Below are 17,475 nucleotides of genomic sequence, written 5' to 3'. Positions count from 1 at the left end.
CTATTTACATGTACTGTCAATAAAATAACATATAGGAATACATGTTGATGTAATCCCTCATTTATCCAGTAATGATCCATAGTAACAAAGGTTTCAAAGGTAGTCAAACCTCAGTCTTGTCCAGATGAGCCTTTTTACTATTGTATGTCATAGTAATACAAGGCATTGCACTTTTCAAACCCGGAAGGGATAAGAATATGTGACCGTAAGGTTTGATATAGGAAACATTTATTGTGCAATGCCCCTGTCAAATAAATAAATAAATAAATAAAACCTTCCAAATCAACATACCAATGCATATGTATGTAGAAGTAGCAATATAATTATTACTTGTTATTATACTATATAACTGTAGATCTATATCAGAAAGTAATAATAGAAGTATGGTAAACTTTGTATACTTTTACTTATGTTCATAGTTGTACCTGCTTTTGAAAACCCTCAAAAATCTTGCCACAACAAAAGTGCAGTAGTGTGTTCATAACCTTTCTTAACCCCAATGATCTCAAATTACCCTATAGACAAGGCAAACACAGAAGTAACTATTACATAATATTTATCAGTATCTGTACATTTGTCCATTACGTGCATATATGTAAAGGAATATTTGAGCAGTGTTTGTCTATGTGGGCACCCATACATTGACGCTGTCCTATAACCAACCCCCCTTTGACTCCTCAGAGGCCAAAAAGAAATGTGCAAGTTGTCTCCTCCCCTTCCTACACAACTGACCCCGCCAATCCCTTTGAGGCAGTAAACTCTGTATCAATAGTTCTACCCACCTGCCCCTTGACTTAAATAAAAGCAAGAGGACACTGCACTCCTTCAGTGTCTAAAGTCTATAGTGTAATCGGCTGCAACCATGCCTGCAGACTACAGCGGCAGATGGGTACTGGAAACCAGCAACAAATTTGAAGACTATTTAAAAGCATTAAGTAAGAAATATGTTTTTTTACTGTCATAAATTTTCCTCTAACTCCATGATAACAGGTTGTGAAATACATGTCTCTCACATCTGCAAGATGTTGCTCATTCTTATTTGATTTTATTGTTCTTCTTATCAGATATCGACTTTGCAACTAGAAAAATTGCAATATCATTGTCTCAGACCAAAGTTGTTTCTCAAGATGGAGATGATTTTGAGGTCAAAACCCTGAGCACATTAAGGAATTATGAGCTGCCCTTTACAGTAGGAGTAGAGTTTGAAGAGTACACCAAAGGACTAGACAACCGAACTGTTAAGGTGAGTGGAGGTTTTGTATTAGTCTAACAAGACTATTATAGTAAATAAGGCTAAATTGTAAGTATTTTCACAGAGTTTAGTCGTATGGGAGGGGGATAAGCTGGTGTGCACCCAGAAAGGAGAGAAGGCAAACCGTGGCTGGAAACACTGGATAGAGGATGGCAAACTTTACCTAGTGAGTTACATTAAGTTTTTCAATTACTATCAATCAGTTAAGCTGGTAATGTATTCAAGTTTTTATGTATTTTGTATATCTTTCTGCAGGAGCTGACATGTGAAGATGTAGTTTGTACCCAAGTATTCAAGAAAAAAGAATAAAAAACAGTGTTATATTTTATTGCATATTTTTTTCTGTTTGATCAATTTGAATAAAGTGTTTTTATTCTAAATGAATGGAGTAGGCTTAATTAAATATCTGAGTGCCCTGGGAACATCCACATTTCTGTCCATCAACTAATCAACTTAGTCTGTGTTATATCTCACCTCTGCATTTTAACAGATCCATGGTTACGTCACTAATAGAAACTTTGAGCATAGTTGAGCATAAAGAAACCTAAGGACTAATTGTCGCCATCTAGAGAGTAGACCCATGCCATAGACTAGGCCCATTCAGGCCACTAATTCATAATAGTTCACTAATTCATTAATCTCTTTAGTCCTCTAAGATGGGCTCTTTTCAAAATATGGATGTACATGTTTATACTCACAGTCTTTATTTTCTGAATAATGGGAGAAATATGCAAATTTTGCTGATCCAGCTGGCAGTTGGGGTCGAAGCTTTCGTGGCACGTCACCGCATGTGACCCAACTCTCGCGAGATTGACTTTCAGGAAGTTCCACGTCAGTCCACCGCATCATTCACACAATCCTGGCACTTGAAGCCGATTTCAATACTTTAAAAAGGTGTCTTTTGGGGTTAAAGCAACTGCTAGGGGTGCAAAATGGTAAGATGAATTTGTACATTCCTCCATAGACAAATCATTTTCGTGATCAGTGATGGACACGAAGCAAGTGTAAAATGAATGCCTTTGCGTAAATATCTCTGTGGTGGCTACGTAGCTTGATCTTGAAGCTGCTGTTTTATATGCCATGTTAACTGTAATAATATGACATGCAGTATCATTTGGGAAGTTTGAATGTGGCTCATTAATAATTAATTACCAGAGTATGGTCTCAGTTTTGAGTATTTAATATGGTTTTCTAAATTGTTAGGCTAAACGTTAGCCTGCTAGCCTCGGCGATATGGCGGCTACGTGAAAGTCTATTGTGTTGTTATGTTTAGGCCACTTTTCCATTTGGTATGGATAACTAATATTGATTTGTAAAATATCGCCATGTAGCCTCTGAGACTGGACATTAAACGGCGGCTGACAGCCAGGTCAGACCGGGTGAAGAGTGTGGACCTCCATCCCACAGAGCCGTGGATGTTGGCCAGTCTGTACAACGGCAGTGTTTGTGTGTGGAACCATGAAACACAGGTAGGTGCTACTGGGAAACTGTGATTAGCTTTAAGAAGATAAAAAAAGTAGTTCCAGGTCTAAAATGAATTTGGTTTATACGTTTTTGATAGACGCTTGTGAAGACTTTTGAAGTTTGTGATCTGCCAGTAAGAGCATCTAAATTTGTTGCAAGAAAGAATTGGGTCATCACTGGAGCAGTAAGTTTTTTTCTATGTATACATTTCATAAAATAATAGGCAACATCTGTCTGTTGCACCACACCACCAGCTGGTTAAATGCTGAATGTGTATTTAAAGTTATCATCACTCTGTTTAGGATGACATGCAAATCCGTGTGTTCAACTACAACACCTTGGAGCGAGTCCACATGTTTGAGGCTCATTCGGACTACATCCGCTGCATTGCTGTTCACCCAACCCAGCCGTACATCCTCACTAGCAGTGGTATGTTTTTTTAGCCTTTGAAAATACATTTATTGTAAACATGCATGTGAATTTATTATTATTTACAAGACATTTTTAATATAGAATTGTTTTGTGTGTACACTCACAGATGACATGTTAATAAAACTGTGGGACTGGGAGAAGAAGTGGTCTTGTAGCCAAGTGTTTGAGGGTCACACTCACTACGTCATGCAGATTGTTATCAATCCCAAGGACAACAATCAGTTTGCCAGTGCATCTCTGGACAGAACAATAAAGGTGAACTGAACAATGATGAACAATTCGCATTTATTTTACTTGCTTGTTATTAAAATAATGTTTCTCACATGCTCTTTCTTAAGGTGTGGCAGCTCGGTTCATCTTCCCCAAATTTTACTTTGGAGGGTCATGAGAAAGGGGTTAACTGTATTGACTACTACAGTGGAGGAGACAAACCTTATCTCATATCTGGGGCTGATGATCGACAAGTGAAAATCTGGGACTATCAGGTATGACATTTGACTTGTGTTTATTTTTATACACTACATAACAAACTTTGACCAGCTTACTTGGAATCACCCAATAAATGTGAATTTCCTCTGCTTAAGAACTGCTTTGCTCACAGAACCTTTTTCTCTCTTAGAACAAAACATGTGTTCAGACACTTGAGGGCCATGCACAAAATGTCTCGTGTGTCAGCTTCCACCCAGAGCTGCCCATCATTATTACTGGTTCAGAAGATGGTGAGTTGTAAATGTTATATCAATGGATAATATCTGTTTGTTACTTTTTGTTTTTTGTAATTGTTGTTTTTCTGCCATTAGGCACTGTGCGTATCTGGCACTCTAGCACTTATCGCCTGGAGAGCACTCTGAATTATGGCATGGAGAGAGTGTGGTGCGTCTGTGGCCTCAGGGGCTCAAACAATGTGGCACTGGGTTATGATGAAGGCAGCATTATTATTAAGGTAAAGAGAAAAGTGACATTGGTGCTGATCCTTCTATTACCGTTTTTATCAGAGTAAAGGATCTGAAATTGTTATTTTTCCTTTTGTAGGTTGGTCGGGAGGAGCCAGCCATGTCTATGGACGCCAATGGAAAGATTATTTGGGCCAAACATAGTGAAATTCAACAGGCTAATCTGAAGGCTATGGGCGATGCAGAGATCAAAGATGGCGAGCGGCTTCCCTTGGCTGTTAAGGACATGGGCAGCTGTGAAATTTACCCACAAACCATTCAACACAACCCCAATGGAAGGTATAGAGATTTAAATGAATGACTCATAATCCATTATAGAATTTTTATAGAATGTATATATACAATATTGTTGTGTACTAGATTTGTGGTAGTGTGTGGAGATGGGGAATATATTATATACACTGCTATGGCTTTGAGGAACAAAAGCTTCGGCTCTGCCCAGGAGTTTGTCTGGGCACATGACTCATCTGAGTAAGTATCTTTAATCTATCTATTACATTTTGAGTTCTTGTTCTTAATTATTGTATTTATGCATTGTTTTGTGTTCAAATCAGATATGCCATTAGAGAAAGCAACAGTATTGTGAAGATTTTTAAGAATTTCAAAGAAAAGAAATCATTCAAGCCTGACTTTGGAGCTGAGGGTAAAACTATTTACTATTTATAGTTAGTTTTTTGTCATTGTCCTTATTTGTTTTGTCTTTAATTTGCAGGAATCTACGGAGGCTTCTTGCTTGGTGTCAGGTCAGTTAATGGACTGGCATTTTATGACTGGGAGAACACAGAACTTATACGCCGCATTGAGATCCAGCCTAAACATGTATGTCCCTGAAGCAAATCTGTACTTTATAATAGAATAGTTTTGATTTTACAGTAATTGTGCGTGATCCCACTTTCTTCAGATCTTTTGGTCAGATTCAGGTGAGCTTGTCTGTATTGCAACAGAGGAGTCCTTCTTTATTCTGCGTTACATGGCAGAGAAAGTGGCCGCCTCTCAAGAAAACAATGAAGGTGTTACAGAGGATGGAATTGAAGATGCTTTTGAGGTGAGAGTCTGCTGTTGATGTTTTAAAAATATATTCAACATGAAGTTAGCTGAGTCATTAATTTGATTGTTTAGCTGACTATGAGCTTTTCTATATATTCATAACACATTTTTTTTTTTTTTCCCAGGTCCAAGGAGAGATTCACGAGATAGTCAAAACTGGTCTTTGGGTGGGAGATTGTTTCATATACACAAGCTCTGTAAACAGACTCAACTACTATGTTGGAGGAGAGATTGTCACCATAGCTCACCTGGACAGGTGAGACTGTGTCATATTTTAAAACTGTTGTCTAATTCTAATAGACATGCCTAATCAGTTATACTAACTTAAATCTTGTAGGACCATGTATCTGCTGGGTTACATACCCAAAGATGACCGTTTGTATTTGGGTGACAAAGAGCTCAATATTGTGAGCTACTCCCTGCTGGTATCGGTTCTTGAGTATCAAACTGCTGTAATGAGGCGAGACTTTGGAATGGCCGATAAAGTTCTTCCCACAATCCCCAAAGAGCAGCGCACCAGAGTCGCACATTTTCTCGAGAAACAAGTATGGAAATTTAGCTCTTTTTCTATCTAAACATTAGATTATTCTGATGCTATGGTATGAATATGTGTATTTTAAAATGTTTTTTCTTTACAGGGTTTCAAGCAACAGGCACTGGCTGTGTCAACAGACCCAGAGCACAGGTTTGAGTTGGCTTTGCAACTTGGTGAATTAAAGATCGCTTACCAGTTGGCTGTGGAGGCAGAGGTGAGATTGAATTAATATTTGCATTTATCTGTTCTGTTGCAGTATCTGTTCTCAGTAATTGTCACTTTTGAATTGTCACTTTTGAAACATGTTTTAATGTTTTAAAGTCAACAAATAAGATTTTTCTAATTCCAGTCGGAGCAGAAATGGAAGCAGTTAGCAGAGCTTGCTATCAGCAAGTGCCAGTTTGGCTTGGCCCAAGAGTGCCTGCACCACGCTCAGGACTATGGTGGTCTTTTGCTACTTGCTACTGCCTCTGGTAATGCCACTATGGTGGGCAAACTGGCTGAAGGAGCTGAGAGGGATGGAAAGAACAATGTAGCCTTCATGACCTACTTCCTGCAGGGAAAGTAAGTACATAGAATGGCTGTGTCCTCATTATATGGCCCACCTTAATAAGCTTTAAACTAATACCTGGATATGTTTTCTACTACAGATTGGATCAGTGTCTAGAGCTTTTGATCAGAACTAACAGATTACCTGAAGCTGCCTTCCTCGCTCGTACTTATCTGCCCAGCCAGGTGTCTCGTGTGGTCAAACTGTGGAGAGAAAACCTTGCTAAAGTCAACCAGAAGGTCAGAATTAAAATGAATAATATTTGTTCTTTAATCCTTATCAAGCATTACACAGTATTTTTATGCCACTTGCAGGCTGCTGAGTCTCTGGCTGACCCGACAGAATATGAGAACTTGTTTCCTGGACTTAAAGAAGCCTTTGCCGCAGAATATTACCTCAGAGAAACATGTTTGGGCAATTCAAGACCCGCTACAGATTACCCACTAGTAACTGTAAGACCACCATTTTTAAAAAACACAAATGGTGTGTATATCATTTTAACTTGGTATATATTTCTTATTTTAAGCCAAATGAAGACAGGAATATTCTTGAGGAAGCTCAAGGATATGAACCAAAAGGAACATTTTCTTTATCTGTTTCAAAGGTATAACTGCAGCAGATACAATCTAGTTAAGCAGAAAAAAAAATGCCTTTATTCAGTTTGTGTATCATATTATACTTTTTTTTTTCCCCCTTTTCTCAACTCTACATAGGACACTGAAGAGTCTCCCTCAGTGGTAGAGGATGTGGTCCAGGCACAGTCTGAACCTCCTCCATTTACGGAAAAAAGAGAAGAGGAAATTCCTACATTTTCACAATCTGAAAAAGAAAAGGTAATAATATGTTTTTTTTTAGTTATTACAAATAAGTTTATTTTGCCAAATTTGAAATGTTTATATTTTTTTTATTAGAATTTGGATGAGCTTGAAGTGGACCTAGACAACTTGGAGCTGGAAGACATTGACACCACTGATGTAAACCTTGATGATGACTTCCTGGAGGATTAACATGTTATTTATAAAGGGAGAAAGTGACCAAACAGCCCTCCTCATTTTTGTATTTGTACTTAAATATTATATTGCTGTCATGCTCCACTTTTTAGCAAAATACGATATCAGTTTCAGAGCATTAGTAGAGTTTGTCCATCTCTCTTTTATTTTGTATATTACAGCCTGAAATGTTTAACAGTTTATTGTGTATGTTCCAGCAATTGTGATTTCTTGAATGCAAACTTTATTCAATAAATATACGGTGACTGTACCTGTATTTGTCAAATACCATCATTTCAGAATATATAGTGAAACAATTATGGGCTTGGATTCATATTTTAATTCATATAGTTACCACCTGTCCTTTTTGGGCTACAAAAGCCTATATAAATTAAACATTAAATATATCCCATTTTATCTAAACTTTTTAGAAACATTTGATATTGATGGGGGAAAGTGAACTGAATCAGCAGTGTCGTTGCCAGTTTCCACTATGCGCCTCCTTTACGCTAGAGGGCGCGGCCGTACAATACCACACCATTCTGCGCACTTCGTTCCACAAAGTGTCGATCTTTGCTGCAAGAGAAAACCAACCCGACCACGGAGATTGTTTATCCTTTTCGTTTTTAAAGACATTTTAAACAAATAGCGGTGACTTATTTTAGTTTTATACGCGTAGTACAAATGTGAAAGGGTTTTCGGGTTGTGTTAGAAGATTTTGAGAACTGAAAAGTGGATTTTAATTGAAAGTCTGGCGTAACCATTGCGAGCTGGGGGTAAAGGAGGAGAGCTACGTAGCGAGTCGGTCAGACAGCCAGAGCCGCAGGACCACGGCACACATTTGGGGAGTCGGGGCCCGAGAGGGAGCCTGCCAGGCCCTCGGCTTCATGCACCCTGTCTGCCTAAAGACCACAGCCGCAGTCCGCGATGGGAGAGACCAAGATTATCTACCACCTCGACGACCAGGAGACGCCGTATTTGGTGAAAGTACCGGTTCCGGCGGACAAAGTCACTCTCGCAGACTTCAAAAATGTCCTGAAGAAACCAAACTACAAGTTTTACTTCAAATCTATGGATGATGACTTCGGGTAACTCCTTCACCTTTTCTATTGTTGATTTTATCGTTATCACTGTCATCCCCGTAGCACTTAAATGTTCAAAGTTAGCAGCATCTGTTACCTGATCCAGTTAGCGTGTCATCTGCGTTTACCCAACCTGTCCGTTTATTCTGCAGGGGTTTGACTCCCTTTGTTAGCTGCTAGCTGTGAGCTTTTAGCGTTAGCAGCTGTGTAGCGTCCTTACCCCAATGTTTACATTGCCTGTGTGACTGGTTGTGAGGGTCCTGCGTGTACTGTGTGCCCATGTTTGGTATTACTGCTGTTTTGCGACCTGTACTTTTGTTCATTTTGGGGGGAAAAAAATCTACCTGACAGTTCACAATGCCATCAGTGCAACACATTATGAAACTGTAAGTTGGTCTTGTCAAAAGTAGTTTAGCTTCAGCTAAGAGGCTAATGTCAAAATGAAAAGGCCCTGCAGTTGTTGTGTATCAGCTCAGAGGAATGCAGCTTCAGACTCAGGAATGCCCTGTTCATCACTGTGGCAGCTTTATGAGCACGTAATTCTGGGCACAAAAGTCTCTGGAAACCCAAATTCTTTAGCTTGTCCTACACATGTTTAGTGAATTAAATTAATGCACCTAAATAAACTAGATCTCTAAAGTTGGTTTTGGCAAAACTCTCATTGGGTGGGGCACGAACTACAAACATTTGGAACATGCTTGAAAACATATCAGTCTGTCATGAAAAGAGATCAGCATTGAATAACTAATGGAAGAATGTCAAAGATGATTGAGCTCTTTCTTCTTATTCTATCTTGTCTATCTTAGACAAACAAATAATTCAACATGTAAGGCATATGTTAAAAACACTGGTAACTAAGAACCCAAGTTGTTACAACAAAGATGCATTTTTGCTGTTGGGTGTTTGTTGGTGGCAGCATTACCCATTAAACCAGTATTGTTTGTCCCAGATGTCACTATGTCTCACTGTTGCCCATGTCCAAAGCTTTAAATGTAGCCCCGTGTTTTATTGCTGCCTGAGTGCTTTGTGTTGTTAAAGGTTTACTGAAACAAAGCTTGGCTCTATTAACAGGGTGGTTAAGGAGGAAATTTCCGACGACAACGCTAAGCTGCCCTGTGTTAATGGCCGTGTTGTGTCATGGGTAAGTTTTTAATACATTCTTTACTATTTGTTTATTTCACTGAAGTTTGTGCTTCTTGTGTTTCTGTGTTCATTAAGCCTGTTTGCTTTGGAGAGTATGTTTGCAAAAGTTGCCATTTACAACTGTAAACAGCAATGCTAAAGCTTTATAAATAGCGTAGTAACACAGTTCTCTAATATTTTCTCCTTTCCTACAGACATATTAATGAATTTCATTAGCTTCTTTTTATACATTATGTATGGCTTTTTGTAGGTATAGGAGCTATTACTCTGTATTTGTATGTTAAATTGAGTTTTCAAATGTCTGGTACTAGTGCCACCACCCTTCCTCTCTTGTATACAGTGAAAATTAAATTAAAACAAGTGAAATCACAGGACACTAGGAAAACGCCCGTAACAAAGAATCACACTCCATGTCGCCTAACAAGAAGATTAGATCTCAATGGGTGGAGAAAGTAGATCCAGAAGAAAGAGTGTTTTGTGCTCTGATGTGAAACACAGATGCATTTGGATAATTTAATACAGACTATAATGCGACAGATCTAGGACTCATCCAGTGGGTAATAATATCTATATGTTAATAATTACAATCCACCATCTCCTCCTGATTTGTCTCTCAGTTGTGGTAAGCTTCATCAGAACCTGAAAGATTAGCTGTTTTTGATTCAAAGCCATGTCCCATGTGAAGGCAGACTGTGGGGCATGTGTTTGTTATGACTTGGAGAGGGCTGAAATGTTCCATGTTATTTTTGCCAGGGTATGTCCATGTGTTTGTCTTTGTTCTTCATCTGTTGTTTCAATGACTTAACAGATTGCTCTCTGGGATTCTGTGGCTGGCTTTTATCATGCCACATGACTACATCAGACAAGCTTATTCAGCAGCCTTTCATCTATATTAACTAAACAGAATCAAGTACAAATAAAACTAATCAAATATGCAGAAAACATATTAAAGTATTGAATGTCTCTCCTGCCTACCACCAAGTAATCCTTTCCAGAGTACATTTTTCCTTAATGAGACTCATCGTTGTAAACCTAATTCACTCGATGTTTGAGTTGCAGAAATGTTGATACTCTTAATTTTCTTAATAAATATGTGTTCAGCTATGTCATTTCTAACTTTCCTATGTTTTGTGATTTTTTTCATTGTCCTGTTTCCAGTTGGTGTCTGGGGATGGAGCTCTCACAGACGCAGGGTCTGTGGCTGACAGTTCAGAGGGACCCCCTCCTCTGGAGAGGACAGGGGGCATCGGTGACTCCAGACCACCTTCATACCAGTGAGTTTTTAAGAATTTACGCATGGATGGGCATATTTAATCTTTTTTAGTGATTTATATTGTGTAATTTATTACACAATATTGTAGAGTTTTTGCATTTGTGACAGTGGAGTCAAAAAGTGATACAAAGGCCTTTAGGCTTTCACATTAGCTTGAATAAATAGGTGCAGATATCTTTTATACACTCAGTGGCCAAAGAATGTTACCACCTAGATTTAAGTAAATACATTATCTGTTGGCTAGTGAGTGCATGTGTAAAAATAACATAACCTTAACCACTCTATCATCATTTGAGATTGATGAGTCCTATCATTATCAGCTTTATGCCTTTGACGCCAGGGCACATCAAGTGGCTGAACATACAGTAATTATCCAAAGGGACTCTATATTGTCTATTTAAAAATATATATATTTTCAAATCACAATTCAAGTGTTGATAATTTTTTCTGCAATCTGGCCATTAGTGTATACTTGTGTCAAATACTGATAACACATTTCTATGCAGTTACAATAAATTATTTTCTGGTTAATAATACCTGGTCTTGCTCTGTGCAGTGGGAAAACAGTCAGTGGCCGGGACACTCTGGACAATGACGCAGAGACGGGCTCTGCGGCGTCACAAAGAAGAGAGAGGGAGAGACCAAGACGAAAACATGCCAATGAACATGGTTAGTGACCAGATTTATCTCTTTGTCTTCCTAATACATTGTTCAGACTGTTTTATAAATGGTAAAGTTCTTTTCTCTGCTGCAGGTGGGAGGCAGAATGGATATTCATCCCGGGCAATGGCACGCGGAGGTCCAGACTATGACAGCTGCTCGTCTTTTATGAGCAGTGAGCTGGAGTCCACTTCCTGCTTTGATTCAGAGGATGATGATGCGACCAGCAGGTCAGTGTCTATGTGACGCTCTCATAAGCACGCATGCTTAGTTTGAAGAAATGCATCTGGAGTTAAACACACTCTGTTGGCAGAGAATGCCTAGTTTTGAGCTACTTCCTGTGGTCACCTCCCATGGTTCCCCTCAGGAGTTTTGAGTTCTAGTAACAAGAGTCTTCTCAGTCTTACGCTCCCTGCTTTGTCCAGGATGTTTTCTTTAGTTTATAGTCCAAAGAGATGAAAGCTATTCCCACTGAAATAAAGTTTTGTTAAAAGGATAGTGGATTAGTGTTGAAGCAGCAGCACATGCACATTGCATTTTGCTGTGGAAAGAAACTCCATAACATTTTTAGATACATTTTTAAACTTTAATATTCTGCTTTATTGTTCTAGATTGTTCTCGATACTGCTTAACACAGCATAAGTATCGAAACAGGGTCATCATCTAGTATCATATCAGTGATGTTCTGTTATTTTCTCAATACCAGGTTTAGCAGCTCCACTGAGCAGAGCTCTTCGCGGTTGATGAGACGTCACCGGCGCCGCAGAAGGAAACCAAAGGCTTCTAATATGGACAGGGTATGACCTCACGCTCTTCAGGAAATCACTCTCTTAAATCAGATAAGCCTTAAACACCTGGTGCTGTTTTTCCCCAACAGTCGTCCTCATTCAGTAGCATCACAGACTCCACTATGTCTCTGAACATCATCACGGTCACACTCAACATGGGTATGTAGCTTTGGAAAGACTTTATAAGTGTGATTCTTATGTTGCTTGTTTACCCTGTGGACTGTGGATCAAAAATTAAATTTGCATTAAAAATTAATCTTTTTAAGAATTGGTTGGTCAAAGAATACATTTATAACATTTCAAGGTGGAATATAATAAGGACAATGCAAAATTCAAACTAAACACTCTATTCGAGTAGATTTCCTGTAATTGTGTCAGACTTTAATAACACAAAAGTTATCAGTAAAATAGATAAAAGATCTTAAAGTATGAGTCCTTGTCTAGGCCCTACTTCTCCAATAGCTTACAGTTTATGTTTATCTAATTTTAATATATATTTTTGTGATGAATGTGTTTTTGTTTTTGGCCGTTCCTAAAACATGCCACAGAGAAATACAACTTCTTGGGCATCAGCATAGTGGGACAGAGTAACGAGCGAGGAGATGGTGGGATCTACATCGGCTCAATCATGAAGGGAGGAGCTGTGGCTGCAGACGGACGCATTGAGCCCGGGGACATGCTGCTACAGGTGAGCCAGTCATGACACCCAATCAAATCTTGTTTTGTTGCTTCACTGTGTTTAGACCACTATGCTCTTGGAATCTATTGCAAATGAATTACAATAAATAAAAAAATAATGGCTAAAAAGTATATGGTGTTAACTTCATTATAAACCATGACTATATTAGCTAAATAACAAACTTGACTAACTGGGTTTGTAACATTGGTTTATCTATTGGTGTGATAATAGAGCTGCAACATACTACAAAGTCAAATTGGACATGTTTGGGCCAAAGCTATTTGCAAATTGATCAATGCCAGAAAAGTATGTTGTCCAAGAGTATGTTTTTCTCTTGTGAAGCAAGTATGATTGCAAATATAATATCTCTCTGTATACAGTTAATGTAGATTATTAGACTTGCACACATAATAATATATTATAATAACAAAGCGCAACAATATAAATAAACTAAGTAGCAAAAATAGCAAGGGACTGATGTCAAATAAGGTATAATTATATCAATGTATATGTACAGGTAAAAATAAAATTAGAGACAAATTTGTAATACAATACTCTTACCATGCCTGAATGCTACCTACATTCCTTGTTAAAAACTGAAGTCTGACATTGCAAACTAGCTTGGCCAGCAGAGTTGTGTGCTTTATTGACTGTGAGCTTGTAAAATGGCATGTACAAAACTGTCTGGCGTCTTGGTTACTCTTAGCAGTCATAAAGTGAGCGTGTAAATGTATAATGCAATGGCAACCACACAGACAAAAGTTAAACCTGTTTTTGTCCTGATAGGTGAACGATATCAACTTTGAGAACATGAGCAACGATGATGCAGTGCGGGTACTGAGAGATATAGTGCACAAACCTGGGTAAATGTCACATAGTTTAAAATGTAACTTATTAAAGTGAAGATATCATTCCATAAAACAAATGTGTAAATTGAGAATAGCTGTAAACTAAGCCAGAACTCCAGGCTGTTTTATTTCAGCAGTGTGGGTATAAACTTTCTCTTTTATTACTAGTCCTATTACGCTGACTGTGGCCAAGTGCTGGGACCCAAACCCCCGCAGCTGCTTTGCTCTTCCCAGGAGTAAGTGCTAATTGGTCACTTTTACCTGAAATCATTTCCTACATGTGTCTCTAGAATATTTTTAACCACAAAACTGTTGTGTTTTCAGGTGAGCCTATTCGGCCGATAGACCCCGCTGCCTGGGTGTCCCACACTGCAGCTATGACTGGAGTGTATCCCCCTTATGGGATGAGCCCCTCCATGAGCACAGTCACCTCTACCAGCTCCTCTATCAGCAGCTCCATCCCCGAGACAGAACGTGAGAGAAAACACAAACTCATAGCTTAAATATTCATTATATTTTTATAAACTGAAATGTTTTGGTATCATAATCAGTTTTCATAGGTTCAGTGCAATGCATTTACATTTTTTACCATTTACGAGATGTTCCATTTTAGTAGCGCTGGTTATTTTTCACAAACCCAGGCTGACCTTGACAATTGTTACCATTTACTTTTTTCTGGGTCATTTCAGTCTGGGTCAGTAAATCTCACAAATATCGTACTGCATTCCAGTGAAGACTGCTCCACAGCTCCCATCTGGTCAATAATTCTTGTCATAACTAAACCACACCTCTTTGATCTTCCCTGTAATCACGGGGTTTGTTGGTTTTATTTATTTTTGAGCTCAGTTACCCATTTCTGTCATTTTTTTTAAAGTACAACTTTACAAATACAACTGACATGATTGGAAAAAAGGTATTGTATGTTATTTAATAACCTGCATCTGTTTACTCTCTACCAGGATTCGATGATTTCCACCTCTCCATTCATAGTGATATGGGAACTGTTGCCAAGGCCATGGCCTGCCCAGAATCTGGTCTGGAGGTGCGGGACAGGATGTGGCTCAAGATTACAATCGCAAATGCATTTATTGGTATGTGTACCAAAACAGAGTCGGTTATTGAACAGAAGTCTTTTAATATACAGTTGTACTGACTGAGTCATTTCTTATATCTGAAACAGATCAGGTAGTAGTCATAGATTGTAAGCTCTGTTTGTTTTTTTTCCTCTAGGCTCTGATGTGGTGGACTGGCTCTTCCATCATGTTGAGGGTTTCTCAGACCGGCGTGAAGCACGGAAATATGCCAGTAACCTCCTGAAGGCTGGGTATATTAGGCACACTGTCAACAAGATCACATTCTCTGAGCAGTGCTACTACATTTTTGGAGACCTTTGTGGTAGTAAGTCTTCATCAAACATTGGATAAAAATATAAATAAAAATTATCTTAAAGTATTTTATTCTAACACCATCTGTTATATTTACACTCTAATTCTAGATATGGCCCACCTGTCTCTTCATGATCACGATGGTTCTAGTGGAGCATCGGACCAGGACACTGTCCCACCTTTGCCCCATCCTGGGGCTGCCCCATGGCCCATGCCCATGCCCTACCAGTTTCCTATTCCCCATCCCTACGAGCTTCAACAGCCCTTCCCCACTGGGCCTGGTGGTGGCAGCATGGGAAGCCAGCACAGTGGTGAGAAAGATTTTAGTGTTAACTAGTCTGATATCAATTCACAGTAGTACAGTACACATTAAGTTTCTACTTTGTTTAAGAAGGAAATTCATACATCATTTTGTTGGATTATAGAATATGACGCCACATATTATGGCATCTGAGATGTAGCATTCACTAACAGCTACAACTCCCCATGCCGTAGACAGTGTTTTTGTTGACTCGTTTTAGTCACTGAAAATGCATAAATGATTTGGCACACATATTCATTTCACTCAAGAGCATTTCACTGTGTGGTTACAAAATAAAAATGTGTAATTGCCATTCAGCATTGCTGTTTAAGTGTGGAAAGCAATGAATGGACCATTAGCACTTTTAGTCAGGCAGCTCCTCTGGGAATCTTTGTAGTCTGTGGAACAATGACCTAGATGGCCTAGATTCTCAGAGTGTAGATTAAAGTGCCTATATTGTACTCCATACACCTCTAGAATCATTTGGATAATTTTAGCCTTGAAATTCCCAATCTAAAGGTAAAAGATAGTTAACTTGAAAACTTCCACTACATGACATCACAAGGTGGAACAGACATTTTGAGCTTTGGAGATGTGGACAGATTAATAAAAAGTTACTCAGACATGTGTGACTGAAAACAAAAGACAACTCCAGGTATTTTTTGATGAGATAACCTCATTATTACATGGCTTAAAGCTCACAAGAGACAGTAGTGTGTAACATAGGACCCTGAATTATTGTATTGGTAGAAAAAAGTAAAAAATAACATTGCACTTGTGTTAATAGTTGACAGAACTTTTTTCACTGTTTTACTACAGGGAGCAGTGGTTCTAACTGCAGCAAAAATGAGGGTCGGAAATCTGGTGGCAGTGGCAGTGAGACTGAAATCAGGAGCCGGGCTCCAAGTGAGCGCTCAGTGGCGCCACCTAGTGAGCGCAGTGTTCGGAGCTCTGTGAGCCACCGTAGTGCCAACTCTCATTCAATAGGCCTTGGGCCCGGCCTGGTCTATGGCCCCCCTGGTCTTCCCCCACAGCCCCAACATCTCTCCATATCTGCCCCTGGAGCACCACAAGGCAGAGAGCTGTCCTCTGTGCCCCCTGAGCTCACAGCTTCACGGCAGTCCCTGCGAATGGCAGTTGGAAACGCTGGAGAATTTTTTGTTGATGTGATGTGATACGGGAGATAGAAAGCACAAACGCAGCATTTTTGTATCGCATATGGGAGGGCTGGCGGGAGGGAAGGATGCACGCTGTAAATGTTAGATTCCTATGAAGTGGAATCCAAGCTGTTTGTATTTTTCTTTTATACTTTCCCCTACCATAGCCATACTTTCTTCAGTGAAGAAATTCCCTCAACATGGAACCAAAGCGCCTTTTCAGTTCCTGCTCCCTGGGAAAGAGTTAATGCAAAGACACAACAAGAAAGGGGGAATCGGACAGCTGAAGGAGATGACTCAGCTTTCCTATTTGGATGTTTTTCACTCTTCTCTCTTCTCTCTGCTTTCTGTGTGTAACATTGTCAGTCCTCCTCCACCCTGGCCCTGCACATGAATCAGGCCAACCTGTGTCTGCTCCTCCATGGCTCACATGCAGATGTCCAACAATAACAAAGTATAAAGACTAACTCTTAACCTGAGATTCAGACTGGTCAGAGGTTTGTTTGGTCCAAGAAAGTAAGAAATGGAAATGTGTTTGTTGTAATAAGAGAATTTCAGTCATTTTACTGTACCAATGCATTTCTTTTGTTTTTTAAAGTTAGATGGACAAAATAGTTTAATTGCGCTACATTTTATATGAACATCAACTTCATTTTTACATTATGGTAATCTGGAACCTAGAGCCTTTTCAGTCTCTATCTTCTGATGACGTATAGATAACAAGTTTCTTAACATTTCACACTACTATCAATCAAGGAAATTGTCTTTTTATTTATAAATATAGTTTTATGACTTAACATGTTATGTGTGTCTTCTTTGTGCTGTTTTGTGTATGAATATAGAATAGCAGTCTAGTTTTCTAGTTTGTTTGTACCTGGGGTCATATTTGCATTTAGAAGTCAAATTCCAGACTCTCCAAAAAAGGAATTCAAAGGTT

The 17,475-nt window shown here is 39.0% G+C and overlaps 3 protein-coding genes across 3 annotated transcripts; all 3 read left to right on the top strand.

Moving 5' to 3' along the window:
* The first annotated feature begins 803 nt into the window (after window positions 1-803).
* Window positions 804-1,561, top strand: rbp2b (retinol binding protein 2b, cellular). Its single transcript, XM_020939443.2, has 4 exons — window positions 804-935; window positions 1,065-1,243; window positions 1,317-1,418; window positions 1,508-1,561. The coding sequence occupies exons 1-4, from the start codon at window positions 863-865 to the stop codon at window positions 1,559-1,561; spliced, it is 408 nt and encodes a 135-aa protein (XP_020795102.1). The 5' UTR covers window positions 804-862.
* Window positions 1,562-2,066: 505 nt separating this feature from the next.
* On the top strand, window positions 2,067-7,493 carry copb2 (COPI coat complex subunit beta 2). The gene is made up of 22 exons (XM_020939595.2): window positions 2,067-2,187; window positions 2,584-2,721; window positions 2,814-2,900; window positions 3,019-3,145; window positions 3,255-3,403; window positions 3,487-3,633; window positions 3,768-3,867; window positions 3,949-4,091; window positions 4,181-4,380; window positions 4,462-4,572; window positions 4,656-4,744; window positions 4,814-4,920; window positions 5,003-5,146; window positions 5,274-5,404; window positions 5,486-5,693; window positions 5,787-5,897; window positions 6,033-6,247; window positions 6,334-6,472; window positions 6,548-6,685; window positions 6,760-6,837; window positions 6,947-7,066; window positions 7,145-7,493. Exons 1-22 carry the CDS (start codon window positions 2,185-2,187, stop codon window positions 7,238-7,240), a joined length of 2,781 nt encoding a protein of 926 aa, XP_020795254.2. The 5' UTR covers window positions 2,067-2,184; the 3' UTR covers window positions 7,241-7,493.
* A 279-nt stretch (window positions 7,494-7,772) lies between these two features.
* On the top strand, window positions 7,773-17,335 carry LOC110173568 (segment polarity protein dishevelled homolog DVL-3). The gene is made up of 15 exons (XM_020939596.2): window positions 7,773-8,310; window positions 9,376-9,445; window positions 10,606-10,721; window positions 11,277-11,389; window positions 11,475-11,610; window positions 12,087-12,177; window positions 12,258-12,327; window positions 12,717-12,856; window positions 13,634-13,710; window positions 13,864-13,931; window positions 14,020-14,169; window positions 14,655-14,786; window positions 14,926-15,093; window positions 15,191-15,391; window positions 16,201-17,335. Exons 1-15 carry the CDS (start codon window positions 8,150-8,152, stop codon window positions 16,554-16,556), a joined length of 2,049 nt encoding a protein of 682 aa, XP_020795255.1. The 5' UTR covers window positions 7,773-8,149; the 3' UTR covers window positions 16,557-17,335.
* The last annotated feature ends 140 nt before the right edge of the window (window positions 17,336-17,475 follow it).

Source organism: Boleophthalmus pectinirostris, unplaced genomic scaffold (genome assembly GCF_026225935.1).
Source record: "Boleophthalmus pectinirostris isolate CB_2022bp ecotype Guang Dong unplaced genomic scaffold, ASM2622593v1 HiC_scaffold_16, whole genome shotgun sequence".
Lineage (NCBI taxonomy): Eukaryota > Metazoa > Chordata > Actinopteri > Gobiiformes > Gobiidae > Boleophthalmus > Boleophthalmus pectinirostris.
This window is presented reverse-complemented; position numbering and strand designations above follow the sequence as displayed.

Excerpts from the sequence above, each read along its gene's own strand:
- rbp2b (XM_020939443.2), top strand. The coding sequence starts at position 863 with ATGCCTGCAGACTACAGCGGCAGATGGGTACTGGAAACCAGCAACAAA. Across the intron at positions 936-1,064 it reads AGACTATTTAAAAGCATTAA|ATATCGACTTTGCAACTAGA; the intron begins GTAAGAAATATG and ends TCTTCTTATCAG. Across the intron at positions 1,244-1,316 it reads TAGACAACCGAACTGTTAAG|AGTTTAGTCGTATGGGAGGG; the intron begins GTGAGTGGAGGT and ends GTATTTTCACAG.
- copb2 (XM_020939595.2), top strand. Across the intron at positions 4,573-4,655 it reads TGGGCACATGACTCATCTGA|ATATGCCATTAGAGAAAGCA; the intron begins GTAAGTATCTTT and ends TGTTCAAATCAG. Across the intron at positions 4,921-5,002 it reads TTGAGATCCAGCCTAAACAT|ATCTTTTGGTCAGATTCAGG; the intron begins GTATGTCCCTGA and ends CACTTTCTTCAG.
- LOC110173568 (XM_020939596.2), top strand. The coding sequence starts at position 8,150 with ATGGGAGAGACCAAGATTATCTACCACCTCGACGACCAGGAGACGCCG. Across the intron at positions 8,311-9,375 it reads TCTATGGATGATGACTTCGG|GGTGGTTAAGGAGGAAATTT; the intron begins GTAACTCCTTCA and ends CTCTATTAACAG. Across the intron at positions 14,170-14,654 it reads CTCCATCCCCGAGACAGAAC|GATTCGATGATTTCCACCTC; the intron begins GTGAGAGAAAAC and ends ACTCTCTACCAG.